A 27216-nucleotide genomic window follows, 5' to 3' on the forward strand; every position below is an offset into this window, starting at 1 on the left:
ACTTCAAACACACACTCATAGTAGCCTACAACAGGGTCAGTACACAATACATGGATATGAAATTCATTTTATTAAAATATCTTATAGAAAAATACAGAAATAATTTACACAGATATATGCACAAAAGACATTTCCCCCCTCTGCTTGTGCACAGGTTAACGTTTACACTAATCAATGGCTCCCTGCTACTGCAGTCTGTGGAATATGGAAAAGTAATTGTAATATAAAAGCGGCTTCAAGTTTGTTTGTTCAGGGTAGAACAACTGGTTAAAAACGTACACGAGTCACAAAACCAGTGTCATAAATACAAATGTAACCCGTCATGAACTGTTAACCACTACTTTGGAGTGTTATGTCCTTATTGCAGCAAATCGGTTCACAAAGATAAGTTGGAAGATGTCTGGGATGTTTTCAGTAAAAGAAGTCCAGTAAGCACAGTAAATAACTTCTCTGTGAATGTCTTGTTTTTAACCATTTGTCTTAAAGTAAACTAAACAATTAGAAAAAGAAAGAACAGCTTGGCCCAAGTCTGTCATGGAGGTATAATCTGTAAACGGCACATTGAAGTAGGCTGGGCGATACGGAGAAAATAAATTATAATAAAAAAAATAATATCTTTGAGCTTGATACCATACAACAATGAGATTTTCAGATCAGTAATGTGGAAAGAATGACTAAGTGAATAAAGGCAAATCGTAGTACAGCTAGTACAGTTCACATCACTCCACTTAAACGCAGCTAAGTACTGATGTCTTTTACTTAAAACCAGGAAAAGACAACAGTTGTACCATATCACAATGTTGATATTATATCAATCTATTGCCCAGCTCTAAATTGAAGTGCAAAAGTTCCCTGTTGCTCAGTCAGATCTAACACTGGACAATAAGAGTCCTCAGCCATTTCAGTCCTCTGTGGGCAAATCTTCAGCCGCGGCAGAAGAGGTCGACCTTTCCCAGAAAGACAGACTCAAAGAGGTCACAGGACGTAAATGTCACAATGCTGACCTGTCACCGTCACGAATGCTCCAAAGTCCAGTGTGACAGGACAGGACTGAACTGTGTGTCATGTCGTCAGTAATGATAGACTCTGATCTGGTTGTTATCGTCGAGGCCCAGCTGGACCAGGCCGCTCTTGGTTGAAGGAGCCCGGTAGCGAGTGAACAGCGGTCTGGAAGGCAGAGTTAAAGTCTATAGAATATAACAATAGGCAACATCAAACTGTCTTGGTGATATTGTGCATGGATGTCCTATGTAGGAAACTAGTAAGTAGTAAGTAACAGTGTGCTTTGGATAATGAATGGCAATAATCACGAGTAGTAAAATGCATCAATAAGCATCGTTAAAAGGAACATATAAAAGCTTTCTAGTTTTCTAGCCAGCTAGAAACAATCCGCTCAATTGCTCAACTGAAGTTAAACACACACACACTGAACCAGTCGCTGATCTGCGCATGCATGGCCATCTCATCATCTCACACACATTAGGAAACATTTAAAATGTGATGGGAAACACAGGGAATACCAAAACACCAAAAATATTTTTTGTGAAAAACAAACAAGTGATTATTTGCCTTTTTTTTTAAATTATTATTATTATATTATGTATGTGTGCCAGCGTGTTGAGTATGTACGATGAAAGGATACATGCTGGTGTCTTTCTTGCGCATCTCCAGCCACCTCTTGTTGCCGTCAATCAGCCCCTGCAGCCTCTGACCATCTACCTCCACTGACTTCTGCATGGAGCGCATGCTATGACTGTGTTCACTTAGACACACACAAAAAAAAGCACAGTGAGGATGTGTGTGTGTCATCTATAATAATAACATGATTAATGGTGTATTGCAGGTTACCTAGCAGGAGTGTATGATGAGTATGCAGAGGTATTCCCCATGGTGCCGGAGGTGTTTGGGTTCAGAGCTGCTCCTGGAGAACAGTACAAAAGTTCAGGACCAACAACAACGATTGTGAAAAACACTTTTTAACAAGTCACATTGATGGTGCACCACTCGGTTAAAAGCAAAATGAGGCATTTGTTGGCATACTGGGGAATATCTGGCTCCATCGGGTGTTCATGAGGTCCTCAGAGGCCTTCAGCCCACTGCTGATGGGGGTGCTGAAGAGAGGGGTGGCTGCGGAGGTGCCTTGGGGCGCCCAGGCCCAGGACGGCTCTGAGAGACTCACAGGGGGAAGTGGAGCCGAGGAGCTGGGGCCCAGGGTGTGCATCTGGTGCATGACTGGGGCCGAGGCGGAGTGAGGCTGAGGCAGAGGCAGAGGGAAGGCTGTGTATGATGAGGCACTCTGCCTCAGGGCCAGTGAACCCACCGCACTCAGCACTGTGTTGAGCTGACCTGAGATCTGTTGCAGGGACTCTGCTAACTCCTGGACTTTGTCCGGGACAGTGGGATGACTTCCTGATGAGACAGTGAGGGAGACATGCAGAGAATGAGAGGATCATAACAAAATGTAGCTGAAATAATAACCTGAGAACAGTTCATGAAATATCAGCAATATAGCAATAATAACAGTGAATATGTCAGTGAGTTTGGGAGAAGTACAATCATGTGTTACCTGTCCCGTCCTGTGGGTCCCCAGTGCTGCTAAGGTCCGATTCAGTCACATCAAAGGTCACCTTCCTCCCTCCTGCCAGCTGAGACAGATCCCCAAACAGCGGCTAAACAGAGAGAACAACGCGAAGTGCTATTATAATAACTATGATAAACCTTATTTGATACATCCTTTAAAAAAATAGCAAAATTAACAAATATAATAGGAGCACAAAATGATTCAATTATGTGTAGAAATTAGGTTTCAAATAATTATGCTTTGGTGACGCATCGCCAACATCTCCGTTATTTTGTTAATACACTACAAACACATTTTATAATTTCATTTGAAATTCACCCGGAATTACTTTATTACAGATTACCAGCAGAAATGCATTATATTTGTACATATATACATATTTTTTTAATTTGTTCTAAGCAGTTATTTTCACCATCAGCTACCCACGCCTAACGGTACTGCTTAACCTCATGAAGTCCTTTGCATTGAAAGCACAGAAGCTCTTCACCAAAGTGCAGTGTCACTTTAACTGAGTGTAGTACTGTGACACCATAGACACAGGTGGGTGTTTTTCTCCTGACCTCCTCCGCTATAGAGCTCTCTAGCTGCTGGAGTTGCTCCTCTTTCCTCCGCAGGAGAGTGTTCCCTCTCTGAACCGTCCGCTGCAGCTCCACCACATTTCTGGCCTCCTGACAGAACGCGGGGGAAGGGACCGGCATGTAACACTTCAAACGTTTCAAAATCCACCCCCCCACCCCCGTCTCACATCAATTTCACGCTCCTCCCTACCTGCTGGAGGTTTTTGATCATCTCCTCGGTCACCCCTCCGTCCTGGTTGGGGTCCTGGGAGGAGCTGCTCTGGGCCGCCCACAAAGCTGCCTCTCTCTCCTTCAACCGGCTGCTCTCCCTCTCCAGGAAGAGTTTGGTTTTGTGGATGGATGTGCCATGTGAAGAGATGTAGCGTCGGAACCTGGACACATAGAGGTTATTATTATTATTATTATTATTATTATTATTATTATTATTATTATCGTATTCAGCCTTCGTTCCTCTGATACCAACGCCCTGTCCCCACCATACAGGACCAAGCACCAGACCTGTCTTTGAATATCTTGTAAAGCCCTCTATAAATAAAATGTATTATATAGTATTAGTAGTTGTAGTAACGTGGACGGTGTAACAGATATTTTTTTCACAGAATAACATTTTTACAATTTTTTTTTTAAATCACATGTATGTAGAAACATTTTAAACCTTTGCATCAGCAACCACACATAACATTGTATTGCTCAGAGGTTTCTCCCTCTCTTACTTGTCCATGTTGCTGTGGCTGTCAGGTACAGGGGAGAGCGACAGGTCGTCCAGGTCATCTGCATGGAGCGATGAGTCTCTCCTGTCACTGGGGGGCGCTGTCACCTCTACTTTCTCTGCCATCTTTTTGTCTCGTTTAGGTTCTGGTATGGGGGAGGCGCTCGCTCCTTCGCCTTGTTCCAGCTCACTGATTGGGCAAAAATAATGGCATTTAAAATGCAAACAAATGTGCACAGGAACACTGGAAACAATTCTCGGTTATATAATTTAAAGTACACAAATCGGAATGCGTGGATGTCCTGTGTAGGAAACCATACCTGACTCTGCAACCGAGGCGGTCGCATCTCTCCTGCAGCAGGGCCACCTTGCTCTCCAGTCGCTCCTTGTCCTCCATGGCCCTCCTGCTCTCTTCCCTGGCTTTGTTTCTTTCCTCTCTCAGCCTCTTCTCCTCGTCCTTGGCCTCACTCCTCTCCTGCCTCGCTCTCTGGATGAGTTCTCTGGCTTGATGTTTCTCCTCTCTCATCCTCTCCAGCTCCTCCATCAGCTGGTTTCTCTCCTGAATCAGCCGAGGTAAGGCCTGGACACACACACACACACACACACACACACACACACACACACACACACACACACACACACACACACACACACACACACACACACACACACACACACACACACACACACACACACACACACACACACACACACACACACACACACACACACACACACACACACACACACACACACACACACACACACACACACACACACACACACACACACACACACACACACACACACACACACACACACACACACACACACACACACACACACACACACACACACACACACACACACACACACACACACACACACACACACACACACACACACACACAGAAAATTGAGGGTTAATAGAAGGGTCGGTGAACATAATCTCTGTTTTCATGAAGAACAACGGGGATGTCCCACCTCTATCTGGTGGTCCAAGTCCTCCTCTTCCTCCCCAAGCTTCTTCCTCCTCCTGTTCAGATCAGCTGCCTGACAAGAGACAGAAGACATTAGTCCATGCGGTTTAGGTTAGTGTACCGGTGAACATAAAGAAAAGGATAGAAAATGGGACCTTGGTCTGCAGCATGGTCTCCTGGCTCTTCAGCTCTTTGGTTCTTAGCTCCACCTGATCTGCCAGATTCTCCAGTTCTGACTCCTAATAGAAGATATAAAACCTAGTGTTAGTAAAGTGTTTAAAATGTCAGAATAGGCTTCCCTTTACACTCCCTCAATTAGGTGGGCAAAGTATGACTTCTGTCAGTGTGCTGGAAATGTGTTTTAAATGGAAATCCTCAAAGGCAGTTGCATGGCACCAGAGTTTCAGGGCTGCACCGTGGAAGTAAAGGTGCATGCGTATGTCTGATCTCACCTTGCGTGAGTGTGTCAGCTGTATCTTTTGTATCTGTGTGTTGAGCTGCAAGTGGAGTTTCTCCAGTTGGACAGCATGCGAGGCCTGGAGATGCTCTCGGTCCTCCTGCAGAGTAGAAAGCAAGAGCGTCCTCTGAGCAGTCTCCTGAAACACACAACGAAACACACACAACATTGTGTATTTATTGTTTTATTGATGCCCAAGACACTGATTCCGATTTAAACATATTGCACCAGTTCCATCAAAAAATACAGGCCGAGGGCATGGAAGCGTGAAATGACCTCATCCAGGTATTTCTCTCGGATGCTGTTCATCTCTCTCCTGTGGTCCTCCCTCAGCTGCTCCAGTTTCCTCTCGTGATCACGCTGCACTTGCTCCCGCACCTCCTGGAGAACACCAGCCAGCTAGACGGTGATGAAGTTGCAGCACAACAGGTTGTATTAGTCGTGAAAATTTAAAAAAAAGAAATACACATGCTGATCTGCTTGTGTGTGCATCCTCTAACCTCTCGGTGGTACTCTCCCAGTTGCTGTTCGGGTCGCGGACTCATGAGCTCCCTCCTCCTCTCTGAGATTTTGACCTTTATACAGACAAAACAGTGCAAACACAGAGACAGACACGCATACGTAGACAGATCATGAATGTGTGTCCCTCAAGTCCACTGCTACCATGTAACACCCAAACGGAAGGAACACAAACTTCTGGTCCTTGTTTCCAGTTGTGTCTGGTGTTTAAATAAATATAATAGATTACATGTTTTTGAGTTTTTATATCCTGATAATGTCTTTCTCTAAAAATAATAATAAAAAAAATATATTACGATGTGCCTTTTAATAGTCAACTATACAGTAACACCAACATTTCACTTCCAAAATGGGTGCTTGCATATTTTCATGGATTCGTAATTCAAACTGTTGGTAAAACACTTGATGGCACCATCATAACCAAGAATCCTTGTGCTGTTTGCATACCCTCATCTTACAGTAAATAAACTACACATGAACTGGACTGAAGAGGGTGATAGGAGGGCGAGTCAATAGCACTTGTGTAACGCAACATGTCACAAGCTGCAAAATTGGCTTCAGGCTCCATTTGACAAATTATGAAAACTGATATACTAACATCCTATGGGTCAATGAGTCATTTGTTTTGCTTATTGCCTATGTGTCTGCTTTTATCTAACTTTCTGACCGTTTCTTTGTTGTGTGGTGCACTTTGTCATTTCATGTGAGCATGAAGCCGGAGAGAAGCAGGCCGATCTACCCGTCAGTCACCTCATGTTGCAGGGAGTTCAGTTTCTCCTCCCTCTCTGCCAGGAGTCTCCTCTTTTCTGCCTGCAGCTCCTCTTCCAACTCTGCCTTCAGGCGTTTGGTGTCCTTCATCTTCTGGGCCTCCAGTGTATCACGCTCCGCCACTCGCTCGTCCTCTAGAGTGATGCGTAACTCCTTCAGCAGGACCTCGCTCTCTTCCCTGAGGACATGACGTGCACAATCAGTGTTACACGTTTTTCCTGTTTCAAGTCATCAACCAGCAGTGCGATAAGACTCGGTGAGCTACACTTTGATATGGGGAAGTCTGTATTGCAGATTCAGCCTGGCTTTGTTGTCGGCACATTGGTCTTGTGTGTTAGACCTGAGTTTGTGGTGCTGTCTCTCCCTCTTCTCCTTGGTGGACTTTCTGAGCTCCTCCAGAATCCTATCGGACTCCTCATTCAGCCTGGCCTCCTCCTCTCTCTTCTTAGACAGGAGACGCTGCCGCAGAGCCCTGGGGAGATGCGCATACATGTGCATTTATGGATTCAGAAATTGTTATAAAAGGTATGTTTTAGTAGTAGTGTTAAGGCAGTAAAAGGTGTTACACTCTCTATGCCTACCTTAGTCTTTCCTCATTCTCCTCCTTGAGCATCCTCTCCTCCTCCTCCTCTTCTCTCCTCAGCTCCTCTTGGAGGAGAGCCATTCTCTTCTCCTTTTCCCTCATCATATGTTCCCCCTCCTGTTCCACATCTCGATCAGCCTTCCTCTCTCTCAGACTCCTTTCCCCTCTCTCTGCCCCTTTCCTCTCCTCCTCTTTCTCCATCTCTTTCTTCTCCCTGTCTTTCCGGATTCTCCAGTTTGGCTCTTCTTCCACTGAGCCCTCTTGGTTTTGTAAGTGTGGTTCAGCATCTTCAAGTTGGGTGTTGGAATTGCAGGCCAGCCGACCTCTGGAGGTCTCAGGCCTTTTTAGCTCCAGAGGGGTGTCGAGGCTCTGGGTTTTTAGACGGAGGCCGACACCTTGCTCTGAATGGGACGGGCTTGAGAGGGAGGGCGAAGGGCTGGACTGGTGGAGGACGAGTCGGTCAACTTTCGGAGCTGAAGGTTCGTCTTTGCCAGCAGCCTGCGAATGCCTGAAAAGGGAGAAAGGTGTTATACTAATGCAACGGTTAAAAAAGATTTACCCAACATTAAATGTTATGTAATTAATGGACAAGTCTACATGTTTACATTTCCTGAATGTCCACGCCTTGATTTTAACACCATAGTTTCATGTTTCACGAACATAAATGTAATAGTTGGGGCTTTTACCAAGAAATGGCACCAGGCAATTTTCTAAATTGACCATTCCAAAGCTGAAATTGTTGTGAAAATAAATAGTGCTTAACTTGTCTGGTATGATGGAATAACAATTATTAAAAAGGCCTCTAAAATTAACTTTCAAGTCCTCACCAGACACGTTTCAAGACCTGATGAGGACACACTTCTTCAACAGATGATGAATATTTTCCAGCAACAATATTAAAAACAGACCTCTTTGCAGCCTCTGCCTTCTTCGTCCTTGTCCCCCCATCGTTCTCCTCTTCATCTTGCGTTTCTTCTTTGTCATCTCTCTCCAGTGGACTGACGGTGCCGGACAGGTCGTTGATGTCCAGAAACTTCTCCGACAGCTTTAGGATACAAAAAAAAACCGAACCGTTACAAAACTAATCGACAACAGTTGAGCCGATGAATGGCAGTGAGTGGGCGCCGCATGATCAGGGTACCTTCACATCTATGGAGGATGAAGCCACCTGGTTGTCCTCACTGGCCTCAGACTCCTGCAATAACAGACGTGCACTAAATGACACGATTGCGGTTCTGAATGAATGCATGCAAAGGAAACTTGCACAAGGGACACTAAACATTGAAACATGTTGTGTAAAACATGCAAGTCAAGCATGGGGCGTACATGCGCACAAACACAGGGCCAGCGAGCCGGCGGGCGTACTGTAAAACCAGACCGTCTAGCAAACTGTGATCGAAGCAAACAGACTCAAACGGAGGAGGCGATGGCGGGAGATGAGATTCCTGCGTCTGGTAAAATAGCTCAAAATCAACCGACAAATCTAAAAGCCGATAGACTACCTACGAACTATTTGGATGGTGCGTGTACCAAAAAGCCTGCACTGTCAATGGGAAGAGGGTTCAGAACCTTCCAATCCAGTCCTCAGGGGCTCAAATGGATTGTCCTTTCACCAAATAATGTTCCAGTGTGCGGTGACATTCAAGCTGGGAGCCCCTAAGGCAGTGGAGTTGGATTCTGGGAGCTACATGCACCCGCCTGCAGAGATCAGGCGGGATCGGGGTCGGGGGTCAGCAAGTGAAAGGAGGGTGGGAAGTAAGCACACTCAGGGCAACACCGAACCCTACCTCTGCGTGAAGAGGGGATTTATTTTGCACTTCCTCCATCTTTCCAGCAAGAGTTTTTCTCTTTCGGTCAAGCATTTTCAGGTCACTCAGCGACATCTTCTTGCTTAGCGTGGCTGGTTGGACCTGAGCCGTTCCAGTCTCATAAACCTCCACGGCCTCCTCCTCCTCCTCACTCTCTGTTGCAGTTAGGGGCTTTTGGGAATCTGATTCGTCATCTCCCTCCAGTCCCTCCCCTTCTGTTTCCCCTCCGTCACTCTGTATACATCTCTCTAACACCTCCTCATCACTTTCTTCCAGTTTCCTCTGGCTCAGGGAGCATCTTTCCAAAGCCTCATCATTCTCACCCTCCTCCTCCTCCTCCTCCTCCTCCTCCTCCTCCTCCTGGTTTTCACTATTCATCTCCACTTCCTGTTCCTTGCTCTCATGCTGCCCTTCTTCGTCCTCTGCGCTTCCCTCAAGTCCATTGCTCTCTTTGTCCTCCTCACTTACTCCATCATGATCACTTTGGAAGCATTTCTCCACAACTTCATCACTATCTTCCTCAAATTCCTGCTTTTCTTTTTCCACTCGCACCTTTCCCTTCGCCTCTTCTCTCTCCTCCGTTAAGCTCTCCGCTGCTTCGTCACTCTCCACATTCTCTTCTTTGTCAATGGTCTCATCCTGCTGGCTTGCAACACGACTTTTCTCATCGCTGCCATTATTGTCGTCGCTCTCCTGCTTCTCACTCTGTTCAATGTTTTCTGACACTCCACCAACCAACCCTTCATCTATCTCTTCATCACCGCCTCCACAGTATGCCTCCTCTACCTCGTCACACTCTACTTCCTCTTCTCCTTTCTTGCTCTCAATAGACCTTTGACTTCCTCTCTGCTCGTCCTCCTTCTCATCCCCGTCTTCTTCGCTTTTTCTCTCCTCTGCTCCGTCATCCTGCACCTCCCCATCTCCCAGCTCCTTTCCTATGTCTCCTATGTCTCCTTTCTCCTCCATCCCTCCCTCTTCTGCTTCCTCATCCTGCACCTCCCCATCTCCCAGCACCTTTCCTATGTCTCCTTTCTCCTCCGTGCCTCCCTCCTCTGCTTCCTCATCCTGCACCTCCCCATCTCCCAGCTCCTTTCCTATGTCTCCTTTCTCCTCCGTGCCTCCCTCCTCTGCTTCCTCATCCTGCACCTCCCCATCTCCTAGCTCATTTCCTACCTCTCCTTTCTCCTCCGTCCCTCCCTCCTCTGCTTCCCCTCCTCCTTCATCCTCTCCCTTCTCTCTATGAACATCCTCCTCCTCCTCCTCCTCCACCACCTCGTTCAACTCCTCTGCTACCTCCTGTTCGGCAGAGTGCTCAGGGCATGCCTCCTCCTCACTGACATGGTTTCTGCTGCCCGCCAGTGAGGAGAGGAGGAGGTGGCGGCCCCTCAGAGAGTTCTTGGTGGGGAGGAATAGGAAGAACAGTCCATCCGTTGCAGACAAGAGGCACAGAGGAAGGCGTGAAGAGACAAAAAGGGAGAGAAAATACGGAGGAGGGCACGTGAGGGAAGGTGGTCGACAAAAAGACTGTGACCCCCCCACTGAAATGACTGTGGAAGGTTGGTGACACAGCTGCATGCAAAACTGACAGATTGTGTATTTTGCAGGTGTTGCATGTGATTTCCTTATTTCAGCATTTCTCCTCCAAATGAGCCATAAAGTGGAGAAGAAAGCACTGAATCATTACACATTAGTTCTGCTAAGTCCTTTGGACATTGTGTAATTTTAGAACAAAGAGCAAATGCATTATCAAATTTCAATACTAGGTAATATGCAAGATTCGTTCATTAGACTATTTTCGGAAGCTAATGGCAGTGATCAGAACCGTTGCACTGGTCTATTTAAATAGGGATATATACATGAATCAGATGGAAATTATAGTATTCATCATTTTGATGCCGATGGCGCATGCTCTTAATATATGGCTTCAGACAGCAAAGCAGTAACAGTGACAGTAGGAAGACAGCAGGACAAAGAGGAAGACACAGTGGCAGCCGTGCCCATAGGACAGATCCCAGCAGCACAGCAGCTACACGAACGTCACGTCCCAGGGTCACGGCGCAAAGGTGAGAGGTTCAAAGGTTAAAGAGGTCACACAGGGCAAAGAGAAGGAATAGCAGATGGTTTAGAATCACAGATATGTAAGAAAACAAGACAAGCCCACAATTTAGTAGTGATACACAGAGAATGTGTAGAAATAATAAGGCACCAAACTTATTTTACTTACAAATAGACTTTGCATCCTTAGGCCACATTATGTTATTATCTTAATTATTATTAAGTGTTTATACAAATACTGAAAATACAATTTATACCTATCAAAGGCTGCATTTTACCAGTGGGTATTTGGGACCCTATTTTCCCCCACAAATATTCAGTTTGTTCTTGTACAAAAGACACAATGTTAATCTCCGTATTTGTTAATATACTCAGGGAATTGTGGGAATAGTGCAAGCGATGACTAAAAAATGATATGGCCATACAAAGAACATGGTACACAGGAGTTACATACGTGGTAGACAGAAACAGCTGAGAGAGCAAGAAAGACAAAAAGACAGCTGCGAACCACTGTGTGTGTGTATATGTGTGTGTGTGTGTATATGTGTGTGTGTCTACCTGTTGGGATGGTGGTTCAGGGCTATGGTCTCCAGATATGACCAAGTCCTGCAACTCTGGCTCTGTTCCCTCCTCAGCTGCAGCTGCACCACTGGCTTCACTGTCCTAGAGAGCACACACACACAGACACACAGACACACAGACACACAGACACACAGACACACACACACACACACACACACACACACACACACACACACACACACACACACACACACACACACACAGACAGACAGACAGACAGACAGACAGACACACACAGACACACACAGACACACACAGACACACACAGACAGACAGACAGACCGACAGACACACAGACAGACAGACACACAGACACAGACACACACACACACGCACACACACAGTAAAACTGATAAGCTATTCATTAAGAAAAAAACATATTCATACCCAGAAATCACCGTAGGCTACTCTTCTGAAATCAAGCGAAGGATTTATGGAATAGAAGCAGTACTGCTTAAACCCTGTCTACCTCATACTGTAGACCTCCTCCAAGGGTATCCAGGTCCAGATGGAGGTTCTTCAATAATCGGTCTGAACCACGAGGACTCGGCTGAAAAAGTGACAATGTCTGGTTTGTTGGGGGCATAACATATACAGCCATAGGCAGCTAAAGCGACAGCTTTCACCATCTTGCACTTACTGTACCTCGTTTTCTGAGATTTTCTCATCATAATCATCTTCTTCATCATCATCATCACCATCAAAGCCAGGCAGAGTGAGAGACACCCTCTCCTCCTGCCTGCTACCCAAAACGCTAGATGTGCCATTGCTCCGAGGGCCCTGACAGCGAGAGAAATTCAATATAGGATACTATACGGTGTAATGGTTTGGCAAACTGTTTTAAATCGTATCATCACTGTACCCCAAGGGATGTCTTTAGGGGCTCCAGTCCCCCAGAGCTGCCAAGGGACCGGCGGAGAGCAGGGGTAGAACCAGACAGTGGGCCTGGGCCCGGAGCGTCCAGACCTCTCAGAGGCGCCAGGCTGCCCAGCAAGGATGGTCGGGGACCCAGGGCTGAACTCAGGGCCTGTGGGGAAAAAGACACAGTGAGAGAAGTAAGTAAGATAGTGTTTTGAATTAGGATGACTAGATGTGTCATGTGTGTTTTTTTTTTACATCTCCAAACAACAAAGGTTGTTCATATGGCTATGAGGTCTGTCTGACAAAATGCAAACGTTTAAACACAGTTTCACACAGAAAAAAACAAAAAGAAAATGTGAAAAAATATGACAATGACTTACTCCAGGAGTCTTGAGTGGCTCCTTCTTCTTTTTCTCTTTCTTCTTCTTCTTTTCTTTCTTCTCCTTCTTGTCCTTCTTCGCCCCTGTGCCTCCTGCGGCCGCCGTGAGCTTGGCGCGCTCACGCTCCTGGCTCACCAGGCGGCGATAGTGCTCGTCGCAAGGGTGATCCCAGGTGGACTGACCCGAGGAGAAGTTGAAATAGTAGATGTCCCTTGTCACATCCTGGCTGTGGGGGAGGAGGAGGGGGGAGAGGATGGGGGTCACTTCGGCACCTCCAAAAAAAGGCCCAGTAAAGGGAAGGAGAGGTGACGGGTGGATGGGGAGGTGAATGGAGAGATGTCACGGGAGGTTGTTTTTTCACCTGAAACTGGACGCTTACCTGTCATTTTACATCTCCTCATACCTCAAAAATGTGTTGGGCCATGAAGGATTAAACTACCAATAAATAGTAGTTAAATAGTGGATTCAATAAGAGAGATTTTGCAATCGTGTTGTTAGTGTATTATAATAAAAGAGGAATTATTTAGACAATTCCCCTACAGCTGACATGATGATGGTGCAAGAGATGGTTGCTAGTACTCTGATAAATCGAACTTGCTGCTGGGGCTTCGTGTATCTTCGGTGCCTCACCAGAGATCACCAAGAGTGCTCACGACAGCTTTCAACTCTAATCAAGAATAACAGAAACCCAGAGTATACGATTCCATAATGCACACCCAGTTCTACCAAACCGCGGGGATGTTTTCTTACCAAGGCTTCCACTCAGGAGGCAGAGGAGCAACGATCCCCTCCCTGGCCAGCCACATGAGCTCCGGCTCATTGTCGGGATCAATGCCAATCTCTCTGGCATACTCCTGGATCTCTGATGAGAGGAAGAGGAAGAGAGAGAATGACATGAGACCAGACGGATGTAACAGCAGAACATTATTCTGCATCTAGAAGTAGCAATGAGTTGGGAGTGAGTTTCGGAGGAGATAAAAAAACTCACACTCACGTTAAATATATGAATTCTCATTAAATTCATTGTGTACGTAATACTACATCAACAATGCAGGTTTTCCACACAGAAAGGAGCTTTCACGATCAATCATCAACCATAATCATATCAGTGTAAACCAATGGAGCCGGGGATTTCACACCTGTCACCAATGAGGTGCTAGTAAATACTACCGGTGCTATTGTAGGGTGAGCCAATCGCATCATTAAGGGCAGCCATGCCCAGGATATGATTATTACCCTCACCACCACGTACCTTGCTCCAAGGGTGTGTAGCTCTCATCATAGTCCTCCTCAAGGATCAGCTGGTCTCCTATGAGAGCTGCTGCACTCATGGTCACTGCAGAGAAATGCAAAACCGGATGAATGACACAAGGAAGGGAGATATAGTGTCTTCATAATGCTGTATTCATAATACAGTGGCAGGCGACTACACAAGCTTGCTCGACAGCCGGGGATCGTCACTCTCCTGTGCAAAAGACGCCCTAATTTATGAGAGACAACTGAAGATTGTTTCCTTGCTATTATGCTCAGCTAATATCAACACATTGACATCTTAATATGATTTCACAAAGGAGCAAAACGCAAGGGCGTATTGTACATTTTCGTAAGTGTTTGATAAACAGGAAACCCGCATTAACGTCTCGGTAACTTGAATGCATGGGATAGCTCGGGAGGGGGAATGCGCTAAGCTCATTAAGCTAACATCTCGGCTAACTTCAGCTGCTAGCTAGCTGAGCGCCATCTAGCTACTTAACGTTAGCTCAGCCAGCTAAGGAGTTGGAGGGCAGCTTCTAAGAAGTGGTTTTACCTTCAAAACGATCACACGTTTTTCCACCAGCCTCCGTGGCAAAACTGATGAGTTGTCAGTTGTTTAACACAGACATTGTGTACGCAGTCGGGAGAAAAAGATGCGAAAGTTACAGCCCTAACAACATCTCCAAGGACGCTTTCCTGTTGACAATTTAAACGGGGCTGTGACTGGCTGAGCCGCATGAGGCGTTCAGGTGTCCTCGTAAACTCCCCATTTAGTCCGGTTCACGTCAAATTGGAAGTTGACCTGTTGTAATGTCTCTTGCACTGGGCACATTAAGATGAAGCATTTACTCTGTTGTGTAAAAAACACACTCATCAAGTCATCACTGTGAAACATCAGAGCTTCGTAGGACTTTTTTTTTTACAAGGGGAAAAGGTGATGTGTTTTGCACGTGTCTTTGCATAAGGATCCCTGTGGTGCAGCAAATGGTGATTTCTGCCCCAAAGCCTCTCATTCACAGCCGGGGGCTAATGACGGGGGCTTTGTCTCATCCCTGAGCCAGGGTGTGACATCACATTGTTGTCACTCTTCTCACGCAACCCGTTGGCTGGTGTTTTACGACAAGAGAGTAAATGTAAAAGTAAGTTTCCTCTCCAGGATCTTGCAAATAATTTCCTGGGTTTTGTTTTTCGAAATTATTTCTGGTGTAGTATGTGCAGAGTCGGACTTAAGCTTCAAATACGTAGTACTATTTTAGCTGTGACTTCTATCTTGATCTCTGGACTCTTAACCACAAGAGGGCAGATGAGGGGAGAACTGATATAACATGACTGGTTTACTTTTCAAGTAGTGGTTAGTCCACTTCTCTGACTTATTCATTATTCTAACTGTCTTAATGTGGTGCTCAACATATAGTTCCTCCCTCAATTATTTGTTTTTCATTTATAAGACATGCTTCTTTCTAGTAGCATGTAATACAAATCTAATACACATAGTGATAATAGTTAATATGTAGCAAATAGTGATCCAGAATCCTTGCATGGGTTGAGATAAAAAAAAATAAAAACCTTTTCCCCCCATCCTGTATTTGTCTATAGTGTGGGCGGTTTAGTTCTAGTAACAGGGTGAATGGCCTCGACATCTTGGGCAATGGTAGCTTTTGCATTACAAACAGGCCTTGAAACACAACTCCTACGCACCAAACAACATATTCCACAGTCCTAATGTGAGTTTGCAGTGAATGTTGTGAATAAGCTACAATATGGTTGCCACGTAGTTATTTTTTTATTTAAATGTTAAAATTTGAACTTCTCTGGTGGAAATCAGAAAATAAAGGTTTTACCACAAACTTTGTCTTAAGTCTCTTTTTCATTATACCTTTGCAAAGGAGTCAGTACAGTACAGAGAACTAAGCAGTCTCAGGCTGACTGAACACAGAGTCAAAGTTCAGTAACATCTTTTATCACTTTTTTTCCCTTGCTGGTAAGAAAAACTGCGTTACGGAAAGGGAGCTTAGCCGCTATGAGTTATGGAAAGGGGGGATTAGTACGCAAGGTCTTCCTTGTTAGAAATCAAAGTCTTCCTAGGTGAAAGCTGACACTGGAAGGACAAACGATTATAATATTAAAGAGTGGATAATGAAATATATATTTTTTATTTAAGACGAAACACCCCAGGCAAAAATATTAATTTGGAGATTTTGCTTTCATAACCTCCTTTCAGAATAGTGGAAAGATAGCATCCAAAATTCACATACAGGGTAATATAATTAGAATTTATAAACCTTAATTTTCAGAAAATATTTTTTACACCATTCCCCTTGTATCTTGTATGATGTATAGAATTTTACAATATACTGTATATCTTTAAAGGCCCTCTTCAACAAATTTGATTGGCCTTATATACTCTGACCTCATATATACGCGGACCCAGAAATCCTCATCTCAGTAGCTCAGTATTCTGTCAACAAACAGGAAAAACTATTTTAAACAGGGTTTTATCCAATGCTCAGATTTCTGTTCTGAGAAAATAGCCTATACGATGAAGCGGAAATGACAGTAAAATGGTTTGGAAACCTGTCACTCACCCAAAAATTCACTCTCACATGATTTATAGGTGAGGCCTGTCATGAATGGGTTTGTCATTTTCAAAAAGTTGCTCCCCAGAAAAAAGTCTGAATGTAAGTTAGCAGCCGGGGAAGTTTCACGGTGTTTGAACATTTGAACATCTGAACATTTGAACATCTTCACTTCTGTTGGGTCTTGTTTACCCTTTGTGTAAAACCAGTGGTGGAAAAAAGTAGTAAATAATTCCCAACACGTTGAAAATATTCACACGTCAAACTAATGCACTCCGAATTTTAATTGTTAAAGTTTTTAAAAAAAAGCATTATGCAGTTACCAAAAATAAGGTTATTGCTTGTTACTATTGCAATGCATAGGCTAATAATGTACGAGAATCGGCATCTTTTACACGTAAATATTAATCTGCATACTTTTAGCCTGTACTGCCATCAGATGGAAGTGAAGTAAAAAAGTACATATTTGATCTGAGAATGAAATAACGTAGTAGTGAAGTTTTTTAAACTCTTTCAAATAATCTTTTTTTTTTAATAATTTAAAGACTCATTTGCTGTTGCGTCAGCATTCAGAGGTGGAGCGCACATGTTCCTGTTACGTTGACGTGCCCTGACACGTTACTGTGCACTTTAATTACACTGCATTATCTTTGGAACAAGAGCAGCAAATGGCTACAGGGGACCATAAAGAGAGAAGATAGTGTTCCCTATCACCGGTCAGGGCAGCAGCTCACTGCACATTTGGGTCTGGCGGAGAAGTTGCCCAAGTGTGTCCTCGTTGTTCTCTAATTGCGCGAAACGCTCGTCAGTACTTGTGGGAGTTTGTGGCTTATTTCGCGACTATACAACATTCATTGGCGACTGCACGTCAGCTTCATTTTTGCTCCTCTAATGATTTAGGTTATCTGAGTTCAGGGTGGATTTTGTTGCTTGTCAAGCTGTACAACCCACAGGGCGAGCAACCTACAGTGACACTCCGCGACCAGGGCTTTGGTCCAAAAATCTGTATTAAAGCAGAAGCGACCTCAACAGATGTGACATTGCAAAACCACAATCGCTACAGTTAAGTGGAGCTGGTAATAGCGGTATGAAGTGATGTGTGTGTGTGTGTGTTGAATAAAATGAGAGAGAGAGAGAGTGAGAGAGCTCCACACTGTTGCTTACAGCTGAGATAACCTCCCCTGCTGGTTTGAGAACAGTGCTCCATCATGGAGGCAGCTGGAACAATGACACGACCTTTGAACCTCAGCCAGGGCCTGATCAAATGGTGGATTTGCTGATTAAATATTTATCAGCTCCATGCAATTACCCCACATCTGGGGTATAAGCTGTTTGATGGTCACTGTAAAACTGGTTGTTGATCATCAACAAAGATGTTCCTTTTCTTAGCAGAGCATCAATAAATCCCAGGCTTAGATAAAATGTTCCAGATCTTTCCCTGTGATGATGTTTTTAAACTTTCTTGTCACTCGTCGTAATGATGAATGTTCGGTTGCCTTCAGTATCAGGAAACATGCAACCTTAGCAGTTGTCCTGCCAGCTAAGTGTTCTGAGTTTGTGTTGATAACAATTACGACGGCAGTAATCTCGAAAGATGACTCCGTGTGGATGCTGAATCAACGAGGTGCAATGCAAGCAGTCTCAAAGGTTGACTGTCCCAGATAAGAGTCATCAGTCTGACAAGCAGCTTTGAACTCCATGTGTCTTGATCTGTTCATTTATTGTTCTTGCATATTTGCTTGTTGCTTATTTAGTCTGAAAAAAAGTCAGTAAAATTGAGAAAAATGCCTGAACTTTTTTCCCAGAGGTATAGCATCCTCAAGTTGCTTGTTTAGTTCAAATCCACGATTGTCATTGCTTGTCTGTTCTGTTTTTCCTGGCTAGATAAAGCACCCTTAAACCTGATATTCAGGCATACCAATTATTGGATGTCAACTATGAAAGCTTATGTTGGTATGTTGGTAATTCTCTGCTGCGTTTTGCTAATCAGCGGCAGACAAATGGCTAGAGTTGACGACGTCTGCGTGAAGACATAAATGTGGCTCGCGTAGGTGACAGCTCCATCACCCTTTCTTCTCCGTGGCCTTGTGAAGTTCTCCATAAAAGTTAGTAGTCAGGCGTTGAGAATCCAGATAAACACCACAGTGTCAAATGATGAATAACAAATGTTAATGGGCCAAATGTAATTTTGGACAGAAGAGGAATTGTTACAGACACACACTGAAACCTTCACAAAAGGGAAACTGGCATTTATTTGTGGTTTTATGTGTTTCAGATGATGCTAAATTCACTCTATACTAAATGTATACTTTATTTATTTTATGTTTGTGAAGAAAAAAAACTCAACGAATGTCATGAAATCCAACAAAACAGACCTGCAATAAAATCAGTAAATTAATGAGACTGAGAGAAGTTGACTCAGCTGTTGGTACGCACTGAAAATTACAGGCACATCAACCGCATTAATGGTTTCTATTTCTTCCTCAATATTTTCCACCCAATTCCGTAGTTAAAGTCAATTATGGCGGCACACAGAATGGAGCACCATGTGTGATCTACTCCATTTCAATTTTCCAGCTACATCCTCACAAATGACCATTTAGTTGAGTTGTTGCTATAGTTTTTATATGGACAACTGCAACTAAATCCTATGTTACCCGGTAAGTGTTTGAACTGGATGTGTCGCAATCGCCCAGAGCCAGTATTGACTTTACAAGATTTTGAGAATGATGGTATTCAGAGAAAAGCTCATTGATTATATAGGCCACTGTAACTACCGTACTGTATATTATGCAAGAAACACAGGCCAGTCTCTCTGTTACAGTTGATTTCCACTGACCACTGATGACAATAATTAACCTTGCACCTAATAACCCTGCACTGTTAGTCTGGCCTTCACTCTGCAACATTTCCTTGGGTGTACATCGATCAGCACATAGATGTGCAGAATTATTTCTATTTCTATATTTCTTACTTTTCTAATGCGGGAAAGGAACAATATTTTACATATTGAAAAATCTCAAAAGCATAGGCATGACCCTACATTATAGTACCTATGATCATAGTTGCATATATATGTGTATAATCACAGACAACTTTCTACTATCATCCTTCCGATTCCTCAAATTACACAAAACCACAGTGACAAAGTCCACTGGTGATAGGACAACAAACAAAAGCATGGCACACACACCACTCTTTGACCCATTAATCATTGTGCACACGCCACTCACAAACTTTGTTCTTCCTAAACTGAGATAAGTCCGTCTTGATACACTGTTCTCAATTGATTGCTGCTTACGTGTGAGGAGAGTATGGAGAGTTGATCACGACAAACCACTGTTTTCTGTTTGCTTCTCTTGGCTCACAAAGAAATGTAGAAAAATAAATCAGGATCCAGTACAAGCCCCTGCGAGATACCTTTACTCAAACTATGTGGGGGAATTTGAGCCGTTTTTAAAGAAATATTTATTTATTTATATATGAGGTCAATATTATTCTCTTTCTTTTCATCAGTTCTTCCCCTCAGGCCTCTCTACTTTTTGTTTGATATCATGAAAAACACTCACTGACGTGTCACTTCCTCCCCTTTTTGTCATAGACACACTGCTTTCCTAATTTGACCATCTTCGTGACTCACACCGAGTTGTTTATATCAGCCTTTTGCGTCTTCTCCACAAGGAAAATAGCCCGTTGTCCCAAAGGAATGTAGCGCATTTAAGGATTGTTATGTTGTCGCTTCAGTACATTTATGATACAGATAATGTAAAGCAAGTTTCTGACTGTGTGTGCGGTATGATATCCTCCCAGCAGGTGACCATTGAACTCTAGACCCAGTGGCCCTGCTGAGGGAGATGGCAGGGGGGGTGAGGTCCACCTCCACGGAGACACACAACCCTCACACCTCCACCCCCGCCTCTCCTGCCTGCATGGACTCATCCCTCATTGGGCACTATAAAAAGTCTGCTCTTGCTGAAGTAGTTCAGTCTCATCACGAACTCCACCAGGTAAGCATCTGCGCTGGCTCCTACTGGGACTCGGGGCTAGAATAAATAGTCAGAGAAGAATAACTGCTGGAGAACTTTCCTGTTTTTTTCTGCCATCTGCTAGAGCAAGCTCTCTGCAGTCTGTAAACTTTGATAAAGTTGTGAACTGGTGCCAAAAAAAGTTTCTCAGTAAGAATGAGGCGTGTTGGTGTTCATCTTCAATTACAAGACATTTTAGTTAGTTAAACTTTGGGATAATGCTGTGTAGGCTGTGGTGATATTCTAGCAATTCATTTCAAGAAGATGGAGAGTTGCGTACATTTAAGTGGCTCTGGATCGTTATGGTCTCTGAGTTTGGTAATTCTATCCCTGTGTTTGTGTAGCCAATCCGGAGCTAATCAATTTGAGTTGTCTGATTTGGTCATCCCTTATCTACCCAGATTACAGGTTATTTTAATAAGGAGCCATATGTTTCGTGTGAACTCATGTGGATTAGTTCAGGGACGAGTGTGGAGCTTTAACCGGGTGTTAAACTTGTGTATACTTTTAAGCCTGCTCATCTGGCCTAATCATTGTTTTAAGTCATTTATTGGTTTAATGTGTTTCTCCCCATTTAAATATTTGTTTTTGTTCGTTTTAGTGTGGTTTAAACATGTTTTGTTGAAACTCCTTTAACTGTCATACTATGAGTTAAGTGTTGCCTCTTTTTCCACACTAGACCACCATCATGAAATTTGTGGCTCTCGCTCTCGCCCTTCTGCTGGCTGTCGGTGAGTACTGAATGTGCTGTTTCTTACTTAACCTGCACGTACAGCTTTTGTTAAACCATTAGCCAGTATATCAATATATTTTCTAGTTTACTCTTGAAATAACCCCACAATATCTCCTCTTCTTGTCTCTCCTTCCCACCTCCTCAGGCTCTCAGGCTGCTTCCCTGCAGGCCGATGCACCTGCAGAGACTCCGTCCCAGCTGGCCCACATGCGGGCTGCTATGGATATGTACTTGACGCAGATGAAGGACAGTGCAACCAAAGCCTTGGACGGGCTCACTGACACCGAGTACGCGGACCTCAAGTATGGCCATGTCACAGTTTCATTCACCTTTCCTATTAGTCACCTTTTTAACCATTTGTTACCATTAACTCAATAATGTGTAACATCAGCTAAAATGTCTTGGCTTCCCCATCTCTGTTCCCTCCTAGGGTCAACATGGCTCAGCGCATTGAAGCCATTTACACTCAGATCAAGACTATGCAGACGGCCGTTGCCCCTGTCACCGACAGTGTCTATACCACCCTCGATGACGCCACCTCTGAACTCCGTGCCTCCATTTCAGCTGATATTGACGCCCTGAAAGCAGATCTCCAGCCCAAACGTGAAGCGCTGAGGGAGGTCGTCGACAGACACATCGCAGAATACCACCGTCAGCTTGACCCCATCATGACCGAGTATTCTACCAAACACAAGGAAGATATGGAAGCCCTGAGGACCAAGCTGGAGCCCATTCTCGATACACTGAGCAAAACCGTTGCCACCAACGTGGAGGAGACCAAGGCCGCCCTGATCCCCATTGTGGAAGCTGTCCGTGCCAAGCTCAGTGAGCGTCTGGAGCAGCTGAAGCAAACGGTGTCTCCCTATGTCGAGGAATACAAGGAACAAGTGAAGGCGGCGTACGACCAGGCGCAGACCTTCAGCGCTGCTGATGCCACCGCCCTGAAGGAGCAGATTGCACCTTTGGCCGAGGACATCAAGACGAAACTCACCTCTATCTTCGAGCTCGTCGCTGCAGCTGTCAACAAAGAGCACTAAATCCTCTCTACCCTGTTCCCGTAACTAACCGTGCCTACATTTCAGTCCTAGATCCATTCCACCTCTCTGTCCATTCCTTCTTTCCTCACATGCGCAGCCAGACCACCTCCCAAAATGAAGCCAGTGCCTAACTGTTGCACTCCTCTGCAACAAGATGGCGGGACTCTTGCTCTCTCTCTCTCTCCAATGCAAACGCCTTGCTTCTTGCGCACACACTCAAGCACATGCAAGCGAAGACATACACAGACACAAACACACTCAGCACACACATGCTTTACCCTCCGCCTGCCACGGCCATCTGCTTACATTTAGCGTAGGAACTGTATGTGAATTACCACAAGTGCCTCTAACTCTGTGTAATGATGCTTGTCTGGTGACGACTGTGCTTTGATGAAATACAGCTCAATAAACATCTGACTGTTTATACAACTTCGCTCTCTGACTCTTAACTTGAACCTTCCCTAAATAAGCTGCCTGTACTGGCGCAGAATATCTAATCTTATAACAATCTTATAACAATCATCACACTGCGATTCACTGCATATTATGAACACATGAATACAGCTAACTTTATCTAAACTATTAAAATATATAATGCAGTCTAATAACAATAATGACCGTCTCAGGAATTGAATCATATACACCTTCGGCTTTGTTGGAGTATTTTTCACCTCGCAGAGCCTAGGTCATAACACGCAGACGGCATTTTGAGAGGTCATCATTGATCACAAGGCTCATTGAAAAAGAGCAATATTAATACATTCAGTTCTACTGAAGACGGGCATTCAATAACATATGAGATATTTCTGCCTGTGGTCCTGAAAGGTGTGATTAATGAGCTGATCAGGGGTGTGAATTGGCCTATTGACAAGAGGTGTTGTGCTTTATTAGGAGGAAGCCCACTTTTTTGCTTTGGATCCCTCAGGCTGGAACCCTTCAACGCAGTCCCATCAGAGAGCCACATGAGTCCACACACGCACACACACACACACACACACACACACACACACACACACACACACACACACACACACACAATAACCACAACCACACCACTAAACACTTCCACTAGCATCGCTAATCAACTTTGATGAATCAAGATGTGTGTACACGGCACACACAGTGAGTCAAAGACCCCTTCAACATTGACAACATAGACAGCAAAGACAACAATGGAAAGAGGTTGTGGACTCTATCACCGCATCACTGATGTTGCAGTTTATGTACATTCTGTTACCATTAATGTCCACTAGTTTTAGGGAATAACCAACTCTCTAATTAGTAAGGTGTTGAAACTCTTCTCCAAGAAAATGGGCTATGAATAATAAAAGCAGCTCGCTGCTGTCTTCATCTATCCACACTCAGTAACACTGGGCTGATTAGGTTTTTATTAGGGTGCTTAAGGCTTAAGGCCATATGAACAACGGGATTTCTAGATGCCCTAAAAATGTTACTGTGTGTGTGTGTGTGTGTGTGTGTGTGTGTGTAGTGTAGTCACAATTCTTTGGGCCGCATTCATGTAGCGTGCAGCTGTGATTAGTGCATGTCAGTGGCACTATGAGTATTGTAATGGATGAGGCAGGCATGAGGTCCCCAGTGAGAGTTTCCTGGTTTATAAAACCCCGCTTCTTCCTGGACACAAACAGCCCGTCCTAACACTTGGATGTATATCTACCACAGCGCTCCGGCACTGGACGAAGGTTTTTGACTTGAGTTTGGCCCTGCATAGCAAAGTTGTGGGTCTGGTTCTCGGCTGGTCTTGATGTAATGACAGGAGTTGCTGCTTACGGTCAGAAGTGGAAGAACGGACTGCAGTGAACAGATATATCGAAGGCAGGGGCAAATATTTGGCAACCACCAGATAATGGATGGTAAGTGTTTGTTTCATGATCAAAATGATCGAGGCTCAATGGAGGAAAATACACATTAATGTGATGAGGAAAGTCCTGTAATCCATTCCAATGTGAGCAGAAGTTCACCGGGCATTTTCTCTCTCATTATAGGTCCTCATCTGTCTCAGAGCTGTGAGCTATCTCTGCCCTGCTGTGCAGACGGGGGGTCACTGTCGAGCGGCAAGACCCCCCAAGTCAGTGGGGTCAGAGTTCAGCTGGAGATGCATGCTCTTTGGCAGCAGTTTGACCAGCTGGGCACAGAGATGATTGTTACCAAAGCCGGAAGGTTACGATAACACTTATATTGATATTCCTGGTTATCTTATCTTCTCCAATGTCTCTTACTATGTTGTATTTATTTACATGTTCATAAACTGCAGGAGGATGTTTCCCACATTCCAGGTACAAATCTCTGGGATGGATCCTACTGCTGAATATGTCCTGCTCATGGACTTCATCATTGTTGACGATAAAAGATACAGGTCAGACACACATACAGAGCATGCCCAGTGCTAAGTGTGTAACCAAGATCGTTTTTTAGCCTATTTATGATCTTCGTATTGCCATCACCTCATTCAAGACCATCGTTGCCCACTTATAACCGTTGCTACTCTGCAAACTTGATCCACCTTACCAGTCCTGTTTCACAAATGTCGCGTGTGTATCAGATATGCATTCCACAGCTCGTCATGGTTGGTGGCAGGGCGAGCGGACGTCGTCGCGCCGAGCAGGATGCATTTCCACCCGGACTCGCCCGCCTGTGGAGCCCAGTGGATGAAGCAGACCGTATCCTTCGACACTCTCAAGCTCACCAACAACCTGCTGGATGACAACGGACATGTCAGTCAATGTCTTGTGACTTCAAAATGCTCCTATGGGCTTTTTGAGCAAAGTGCATTGTTTTTATTTCCATTCCGTCACGCAATAAATGCATCTCTTCTGACTTGCTTGCTGTGTTCTCCACCTTCCTCCTCGCCAGATGATACTGAACTCCATGCATCGCTATCAACCGCGCTTCCATGTGGTCTACGTGGACCCGGCTCCCAACAGTCACTTAAATGCATACAGGAACTTCTGCTCTTTTTCCTTCCCCGAGACACGCTTCATGGCTGTCACTGCCTATCAGAACCACCGGGTAGGAATCCCAGGATTATAGAATTGGGTGTATAGGTTTTGGCATTATGCTTTAATTGATAAATCTAGTATTCTTTTCGGGAGCTATTACTCCATTTTTATCGGATTTATTATTTTACCATCCCTCTCACTCTCTCTGTCAGATCACCCAGCTAAAAATTGCCAGCAACCCGTTTGCTAAAGGTTTCAGGACTACGGACCCCCAGGACAAGTGAGTGTCTGCAGTCGGATCTGAATGCATGTTGTCTGATTAAGAAACACATGTGAAACACTTACCCTAGAAAAGCCAGTTGACTAGATCATAGTGCATCTTTGTCAACCTTATCACCTTGTACATAGTGATAAGGTAGCAGTCTCTGTGATAGCTAATCTTTGACCTTTGTTTTCAAAGGAAGTTCACACATGACATGTTACTGGCCATAAATGGTAAAAAATGTGAGAGACATGAGACATGATTATGGTGATTTATGCTATACCTTTGCATACTGTCTACTTAGCGTGTGTGACTGTATATTATCTGTGTGTGTGCGTGTAGAGTGGGTTATCCAGGCCCCCTGGCAGTGTGGTGTCCACCAGAGGGCAGAGCTGAGCCCCTCTCCATCAAACCTGGAGAGCAGAGATGCTGGGGCTCAAATACTTCAACCAGTGAGTATCTCTGTGTTACCGTGTTGGGTGCAACGACTCAACGTAGTTAATCTTATTTAGTGTTTGAGTCTGGATTTTTATCTTTTTAATAGACAATAAACTATACTAGCAGTTTTCATTGACAATTTGAAGGCAATGCTTGATAATGGTGCTTTGACGTTTTTAATTGGCTTTCACAATGGGATCCTTCTGCACTTGTTGGATCTGTTTGCTAATTCTACGTTTCCTACAAGAGGTGGGGTGAAAGGAAATATGATCATATATATACACCAGTGTTACGAGGGGTGGATAAGCAGAATCTGATGGTTTGCAACAGCAACTGGGGAAAGATAGAGGATATCAAAACATTGGTGCGATAAGTAACTGTGCGACTGTATTCTCCTGCATCCATAGGGCAGGAGGACCCAGCCCCGTTGTTGGTGGAGCAGTGTGGACTCTTTGACCATTGTAAAGACTCCGTGGGACTCACCATGGAGAGGAAGGATGGGGACAGTGTATTGGCACCTGCTTCCTCCTTCCTCCCTATTCCTTCCTACTGGGACTGTCCAGGATCATCTCAAGAGAGCCTGTCATAGGAAAAGACAAGCAAACTGACTGAACTTTGAATTTTAATTTCACCCATTCAAGATCATTGTGCGTCTTACAATACATGCACATCATGTGTGATCTGCCTCACGAAATTATTATCCTAGGAATATGCATTATGCAAGAGTTCCATCACATAATTTGGGCTATATGACAATACGATAAATGGACAGCAATGACACACATGCTATAAATACTAACAATAAGAACAGCAAAGTTACTGTAGATCTAAATCACATGGCAATTGGTCATAACAACATTTGTGCAACTATACAATGCATCTGGCTGAGATAATAAAATGCCCTTTTGAGATCTTGGTTTCTGCTTTTTCCTGATTTTTAAAACGCCTGTGGGCTGCATATTAAAACCCAATTACCAGAATGAGCAGTGTCAGGCATTTTGATAAAAATTGAATTTATTTCAGTTTGAGATTTTAAAAAAAGTATGATGTCCATCTATTGCTTACATCATTTA

The 27216-nt window shown here is 44.3% G+C and overlaps 3 protein-coding genes across 8 annotated transcripts; 2 read left to right on the forward strand and 1 right to left on the reverse strand.

Moving 5' to 3' along the window:
- Nucleotides 1-49: 49 nt before the first annotated feature.
- cep164 (centrosomal protein 164) lies at nucleotides 50-25036 on the reverse strand. 6 transcript variants are annotated; one of them, XM_084018807.1, is made up of 29 exons: nucleotides 14669-14816; nucleotides 14114-14197; nucleotides 13612-13723; nucleotides 12862-13087; nucleotides 12483-12647; nucleotides 12266-12400; nucleotides 12090-12170; nucleotides 11597-11701; nucleotides 10130-10378; nucleotides 8963-9895; nucleotides 8317-8370; nucleotides 8084-8220; nucleotides 7174-7683; nucleotides 6933-7064; nucleotides 6575-6770; nucleotides 5806-5880; nucleotides 5582-5704; nucleotides 5301-5444; nucleotides 5004-5087; nucleotides 4853-4921; nucleotides 4189-4448; nucleotides 3873-4058; nucleotides 3350-3530; nucleotides 3142-3249; nucleotides 2567-2669; nucleotides 2041-2409; nucleotides 1849-1921; nucleotides 1643-1762; nucleotides 50-1167 (listed from the first exon to the last, which is right to left on the reverse strand). In XM_084018807.1, the coding sequence occupies exons 2-29, from the start codon at nucleotides 14190-14192 to the stop codon at nucleotides 1071-1073; spliced, it is 5106 nt and encodes a 1701-aa protein (XP_083874933.1). In that variant the 5' UTR covers nucleotides 14193-14197; nucleotides 14669-14816; the 3' UTR covers nucleotides 50-1070. The 6 variants fall into 6 exon arrangements, with proteins under 6 accessions (XP_083874933.1, XP_083874932.1, XP_083874931.1 ...); XM_084018806.1 differs by having other exon boundaries at nucleotides 10055-10378; XM_084018805.1 differs by having other exon boundaries at nucleotides 8963-9913; nucleotides 9998-10378.
- On the forward strand, nucleotides 20531-22915 carry LOC311019786 (apolipoprotein A-I-like). The gene is made up of 4 exons (XM_084019358.1): nucleotides 20531-20698; nucleotides 21396-21447; nucleotides 21595-21751; nucleotides 21880-22915. The coding sequence occupies exons 1-4, from the start codon at nucleotides 20546-20548 to the stop codon at nucleotides 22484-22486; spliced, it is 969 nt and encodes a 322-aa protein (XP_083875484.1). The 5' UTR covers nucleotides 20531-20545; the 3' UTR covers nucleotides 22487-22915.
- Nucleotides 24351-26732, forward strand: LOC311020460 (T-box transcription factor TBX1-B; the record flags this gene model as incomplete). The annotated part of the gene is made up of 8 exons (XM_084020490.1): nucleotides 24351-24357; nucleotides 24490-24664; nucleotides 24759-24860; nucleotides 25047-25218; nucleotides 25358-25513; nucleotides 25656-25723; nucleotides 26048-26157; nucleotides 26551-26732. 8 exons carry the CDS (start codon nucleotides 24351-24353, stop codon nucleotides 26730-26732), a joined length of 972 nt encoding a protein of 323 aa, XP_083876616.1.
- Between the last annotated feature and the right edge of the window lie 484 nt (nucleotides 26733-27216).

This window comes from Eutrigla gurnardus (genome assembly GCF_963514095.1).
Source record: "Eutrigla gurnardus genome assembly, chromosome: 10".
Taxonomy (NCBI): Eukaryota; Metazoa; Chordata; class Actinopteri; order Perciformes; family Triglidae; genus Eutrigla; species Eutrigla gurnardus.

Bases quoted from the DNA above. Each gene is read 5' to 3' on its own strand.
- cep164 (XM_084018804.1), bottom strand. From the start codon at position 14,192: ATGAGTGCAGCAGCTCTCATAGGAGACCAGCTGATCCTTGAGGAGGAC. The intron at 6,771-6,932 runs GTCTAACACACA...TCATGTCCTCAG, and splicing joins AGACAGCACCACAAACTCAG to GGAAGAGAGCGAGGTCCTGC. The intron at 1,763-1,848 runs GTAACCTGCAAT...TGTGTGTCTAAG, and splicing joins TCATCATACACTCCTGCTAG to TGAACACAGTCATAGCATGC.
- LOC311019786 (XM_084019358.1), top strand. From the start codon at position 20,546: ATGGCAGGGGGGGTGAGGTCCACCTCCACGGAGACACACAACCCTCAC. The intron at 21,448-21,594 runs GTGAGTACTGAA...CCACCTCCTCAG, and splicing joins CGCCCTTCTGCTGGCTGTCG to GCTCTCAGGCTGCTTCCCTG. The intron at 21,752-21,879 runs GTATGGCCATGT...GTTCCCTCCTAG, and splicing joins ACCGAGTACGCGGACCTCAA to GGTCAACATGGCTCAGCGCA.